We start from the raw sequence: 5,467 nt of genomic DNA, 5'->3' as shown, positions 1-5,467 counted from the left end.
GTGTCATTTTAGTAAACTTATTAGTTACAATGCGGTACCATACCATCAAACCAAACAATAAAACTGTTATTAAACAACAGTAAACGATATAATTCATCCAAACATTGTTTGTACTATACTGTATAGTACAATACCATATCATACAGTAGCTACATTATGAGACCATGATAAACCACCATCCAAACAAAGTGTTGGGATAAGATACTGAAATGAATAACATGATCAGACGAAGACCTCGCATTATATGTTGATTGCAACAAAAGTAACATGTAATGAGAAAAAAGAAGAGCATTCCCAATCACATCCTAAAGGATTTCAAAGCAGGCATACAAGCGTATTCGGGATTGAGAGGATGGGTGCAACACTAATATGAAAATAGTTCTAGCGTTGGTTCACACAGCTACACTTACATAATTTTAGAAAATAATACCACTATTATATATGATCTATATGATCTAGGGAGGGGAACATAGGTTTATGTGAACCCGGTAACCCACCTAGATACGCCCATATCAAAGTAGATCTGACAAAATCACGGATGGTGAAAGTTCAAAGGAGAACTGAATTATAGCTGGAAGTGGATAGTTCATCAATATATAGTAGTTAACTTGGATCTTGAATCCAGAGAGTGCAGTATTCTAACAACTTGAAACATTGAGGGTCGTTTCTCAGGCACTACAGTCGTGCAACGCAGAGCAATCTCGAGAGCTCCAAGCATCTCATGTTGAGAAGCACTTGAAATTTTGGAATCAAGAACTTGAAGTGCACCATTTGTAATGTTGATTTTCCTTCTTACCCACTTTAACACATCAAGAGAGCCCTCACCAAATTCTGCCTTCTCAGCTTGGCGGCCTGTTATAAGCTCTAGTAGGATTACACCAAAGCTGTATGTATCCGTTTGCTCACTTGCCCTTTTGGTGTAGCCATATTCTGCAATGGACGGACATGAGAGGCTGATCAAGCAATACGTATGTTGTCCCAAATGATAATGAAGGGAAGGGTTCATCTCAAACCTCTTTTTAAGTTCCAACTAATTCATATTACATGGAATTATCCTGGAATTCAAGAAGCTGACTCAACCAACCTTGCAATTGAAGTATTGCATGGATAACAAGCGAAAAGGATATTACATTGATAATTCATGACATTCAACTATAATTCTGTACCTGGTGCCAAATAACAGGAAGATGCAGCATCTGAAGCCAAAGATGAATTAAATGCAGCTTCTCCAACTATCCGGTCTAGAGCAAAATCTGTGATCTTCGGTTCATGATCAGCATCAAGAAGAATATTAGTTGATTTCAGGTTTCGATGAAGTAAATGAGGAAGGTAATCTTTATGAAGATACGCGAGTCCTTGAGCAACTCCAATGGCAATGCGCAGCCTAACACTCCATGGTAATTGAAAATCAGATTTCCCAATCAGATCCCCTAGGCTTCCTCTTGCTAGATATTCATATATCAAGAATATGGCATCATTAGAATGACAAAATCCAAGAATTTTTGTGATGTTCTTATGCCTGATCTTTGCTAAAGTTTTTATCTCAGCTTTCATAGATTTTGAAGACTGAGTTTTGAAGTTCATTAACTTCTTCACAGCTATCAGTTCCCCATTAGGTAAGTTTACAGTATAAACTCTTCCAAATATTCCCCCATTTCCTCTAGCATTCTTATCAGACATTTCCATCATCAAATCATTCTCAGTAACTCTCAACGGGTAAAAGAGAACTGATCTCCAACCATCCATTTCGGATCTTCGTTCCCTGGACCACCGCGTCATATGAAATCCAACACCAATTATCAAAATCACAACAACAAAGGTTACTGAAATTAAGACAGATTCCAATTTAGAAAGATTAATACCCTTGGGACTTGTTTTTTCTTCTGAGCAAGAATTGGACAATCCTGGACCACAGAGGTCAGGATTTCCTTGCAAAAATGAAGCAGGAAGGCCAGAAATCAATGAAGCTGGAACTCTACCTGATAGTCGATTGAAGGAGACATTGAATAAAGCAAGCTTCAAGTTTTGAAGTTCTTGTGGTATTTGACCAGTGAGATTATTGTGAGAAAGATCAAGATACGTTAAAACAGGCAGTGCACCAAGTGATTTTGGTATTTCACCAATAAAATTGTTATGAGCCAGTGAGAATGAGACTATCTTTTTGCAATTCTTCAATTCAGGAACTGTGCCAGAAAGGTCATTATGTGACAGATTTATGATGCTCATTACTGGTGAATCACACAAGTTTGGAGGAAGCTCACCGTACAAACCATTCAGAGATGCAGAAAATCTGTACAAGCTTCTTATCAAGCCAAGACCTTGCGGAATTTTACTAGTAAAGCTATTATTATCAATTTGAACTTGCTCTAACTGACCAGCTTGTGATATGGAATCTGGAATTTCTCCGGAAAACCTGTTGTTTTCGGCTCTGATGATCTTCATTTGGGACAATGACCACAACCATGACGGAAAATTCCCAGAGAACAAGTTGTCCTGAACTTGAAACCTTTCAAGATTCATGCACTGCTTAATGGAGTCATTAGGTATTGAACCATTGAACAAGTTAGTATGTAAACCAAGATTAACAAGACCTTTTGCTGCTTCACATATACCATTTGGAAATGGCCCAGAAAGCTTGTTTTGTGAAACATCAAAAGAAACCAAGTTTGGTAGAGAAGAAAAAACAAGTTCAGGTAAAGTACCAGTGATATTGTTGTGTGATAAATCCAAAATGACCAAACTTTTTAAACCCTCAAACACGTGTGGTGGTATTTCACCATGAAAACCCGAGCTTTGCAAAAAAAGCTTCTGAAGCTTTTTAAGTTTACCAATATCTCCAGGAATCTCACTCACCATTAATGGATTTTGCGATAAATCAACAAGGATAAGCTGAGTGAGTTTACCAAGAACGACAGGTGGAACATCACCTGAAAGCAAGTTGCTTCCTAAGTTGAGTACTTGGAGCTCTTTCAATGACTCAATCCCTTTTGGGATCCTTCCTTGGATATGGTTTCTACTTAAATCCATAAGTTTGAGTGACCTAAACTGAGAAATCTGCTCAGGAATAGTGCCCCAAATGAGATTGTTACTTAGATTAAGACTCTCTAAAGAAGCACACTGTGACAGATGCAGAGGTATAGGCTGGTTAAACATGTTATTTGCAAGGTTAAGATGAGCAAGTTTGGGAAGTTGACAAATAGAAGGTGAGATTTCACCTGAAAGATTTAGACTTATGAGGTTAATAGAAGAGATGGAAGAAGCTGTACAAGTTATACCAGTCCAGTCACATTCAGCTGTGGTATTAGACCAGTTTGAAAGAAGGTTAAAAGGGTCATTAATGGAATCTTTAAATGTTAGAAGAATATCAGCTTCCTCCATAGCACAGCTCACAAGTAACAATGACAATGACAAAAAGAGAGAAATGGAGGATTTGCAGAGACTGGCCATTGGAGGAGGACAGACAAATTCAGAGTTTTTAGCCTTTTTAGGTTATAGGAGTAATAAATAGTGTGTGGCATGGGAAGGAGTCGAGTACAAAAAGTCCCTACTGAAGAAAATGTGTAAATAACTAGGTATCAAGGGGCAGTACGGCCCAATATATATTACTATTACCTTCGTTTCATAATAAGTTAATTATTAATTAAAAAAAACAAATATAAATTTATCATATTTTTTTATTTTCGTCCTCTTCAAATTTCAAAACATTAATAATAATATATTACTCCCAAAACATATTTAATAAAGAATAAATTTAAAAAAAAATTTTAATATCTACCTTGAATTGTGAATCATTTACTTATTTCGAACACTAAAAAATACTCTAATAATTTACTTATTATAGAATGAAGGGGTACTTTTTATCTCAATTTATATGACACAAATAAATTTAGATAACTAATTATATTTTTAATATATTTTTAAAAAATTTAAGCAGTTAATTATTATAATTTATAATATTTTTTAACATTTTAATTTATTATTTTAAGTTGTAAGCTGTTATAATTTATAATACTCTCTTTGTTCAAATCTTTGTGACATTGATAATTAATTATATTTTTAAAATAATTTAAATTTTTAATTTTTATGATTTATAATACTTTTTCTTCTATTTTAATTTTAGTGACACTAATATAATTTCTAGAGTCAATCAAATATCACGATTGAAGTAGCAAAACAGACATGTCTAAAATGACTTATAGTAACTAATTAGAAGTGATATAGTAATATTGTTATAAAGGATAATTGTGAAAAAATTTAAGTGAGTCTCATATAAGATGTCAAATTAATTTAAAACATCAAGAGTTAATTTATTATTTTGTATCTATTTATCTTTTTAATACCAACATGGGTTGTGGTGCAGTGGATGAGGCTGCCCCACCCTTAATCAGAGGTCGAGGGTTCGATCCTACATATGGAGAAAACTCTGTTGGGAGCGATGCCACCTTAATGGGTCCATGCAACGCGCGATCCGAATTAGTCGGGTTCCAATGGGGGCATCGAACACCGGATAGGAATTCAAAAAAAATATTTTTTAAATTAAATATTATTAATTTTTTAATACTTAGATGACTTATGATAATTAATTTAGGGGTGATATAATAAAATTTTGGATGAAGCAACTCAAGCAAACATTGTTAGAATTATTTATTTTATGTGGACTTAACATTAACTTTTCATTACGTTAAAATAAAATGGGCTGATGTTATTAGTTGGTGGACAAGACACAGGCCGTGTATTCATGCGGATTCCATATGGACCTGTATTCATTTCATGATATTAGTGTGGGTTGGCAATAGTGTAGGCCTATAGTAGACCTGTGAATCCATAATGGGGGTGCACTAGGTTAAGACTTTTAAGCCTATAAATATAATGCTAGGTCCTCTCTCCTCGCTTTAATATAAGACATATTCTCATAAGCCGTCCGCCGTCATAAATAAAGGAGAGGAAGACTCAGCGTTATTCGTCTTCAGTTATGTGACACAGTGGCGACAAAGGTACACACATTTCCTCTCGCATATTCCGCTACTTTATAGGTGTTCTTAATTTATGTGAATTTGCAGTGTGTTTCCCTATAAATTCTAACACTTTGTATCATAGCTTTTCACATAGATCTTGAACCCGGTTACTCAGTTCATGAGAAAATAAATGATCGTGACGCACTTCATCTTAAACCTAAATCTGAAAAAACTTTCCTTTTCCTTTTGACTGCTGACTTCGTTCCGATTGCTGCACACTACTTTATTCCATATTAAAAAGAGTGTACATATGATTAAGAGTCAGCCGATGGCCAAATTAAATGGATTTGGGAAAGTGGATGAAACAAAATCAATTGATTTTTTTTCCAGAAATTGTGGTGAGTTTTTCGGATTCTAGGGGTTATTGTTGTAGGTAATGGAACAGTTGTTTTCGTTTGAAGTGGAAATTAATCAACGGAATGTTGTTAGTTTAAAAGAAAATTGTTTGGAGC

General features: G+C 34.9%; 1 protein-coding gene across 2 annotated transcripts; it reads right to left on the bottom strand.

Moving 5' to 3' along the window:
- Window positions 1-273: 273 nt before the first annotated feature.
- On the bottom strand, window positions 274-3,544 carry LOC107854730 (probably inactive leucine-rich repeat receptor-like protein kinase At5g06940). 2 transcript variants are annotated; one of them, XM_016699741.2, is made up of 2 exons: window positions 1,167-3,540; window positions 274-930 (listed from the first exon to the last, which is right to left on the bottom strand). In XM_016699741.2, exons 1-2 carry the CDS (start codon window positions 3,445-3,447, stop codon window positions 590-592), a joined length of 2,622 nt encoding a protein of 873 aa, XP_016555227.2. In that variant the 5' UTR covers window positions 3,448-3,540; the 3' UTR covers window positions 274-589. The 2 variants fall into 2 exon arrangements, with proteins under 2 accessions (XP_016555227.2, XP_016555228.2); XM_016699742.2 differs by lacking the exon at window positions 274-930 and adding an exon at window positions 1,023-1,055 and having other exon boundaries at window positions 1,167-3,544.
- Window positions 3,545-5,467: the final 1,923 nt, after the last annotated feature.

Source organism: Capsicum annuum, chromosome 9 (assembly GCF_002878395.1).
Source record: "Capsicum annuum cultivar UCD-10X-F1 chromosome 9, UCD10Xv1.1, whole genome shotgun sequence".
NCBI classification, from domain to species: domain Eukaryota; kingdom Viridiplantae; phylum Streptophyta; class Magnoliopsida; order Solanales; family Solanaceae; genus Capsicum; species Capsicum annuum.
This window is presented reverse-complemented; position numbering and strand designations above follow the sequence as displayed.

Excerpts from the sequence above, each read along its gene's own strand:
- LOC107854730 (XM_016699741.2), bottom strand. The coding sequence starts at position 3,447 with ATGGCCAGTCTCTGCAAATCCTCCATTTCTCTCTTTTTGTCATTGTCA. Across the intron at positions 931-1,166 it reads TTCCTGTTATTTGGCACCAG|AATATGGCTACACCAAAAGG; the intron begins GTACAGAATTAT and ends CGTCCATTGCAG.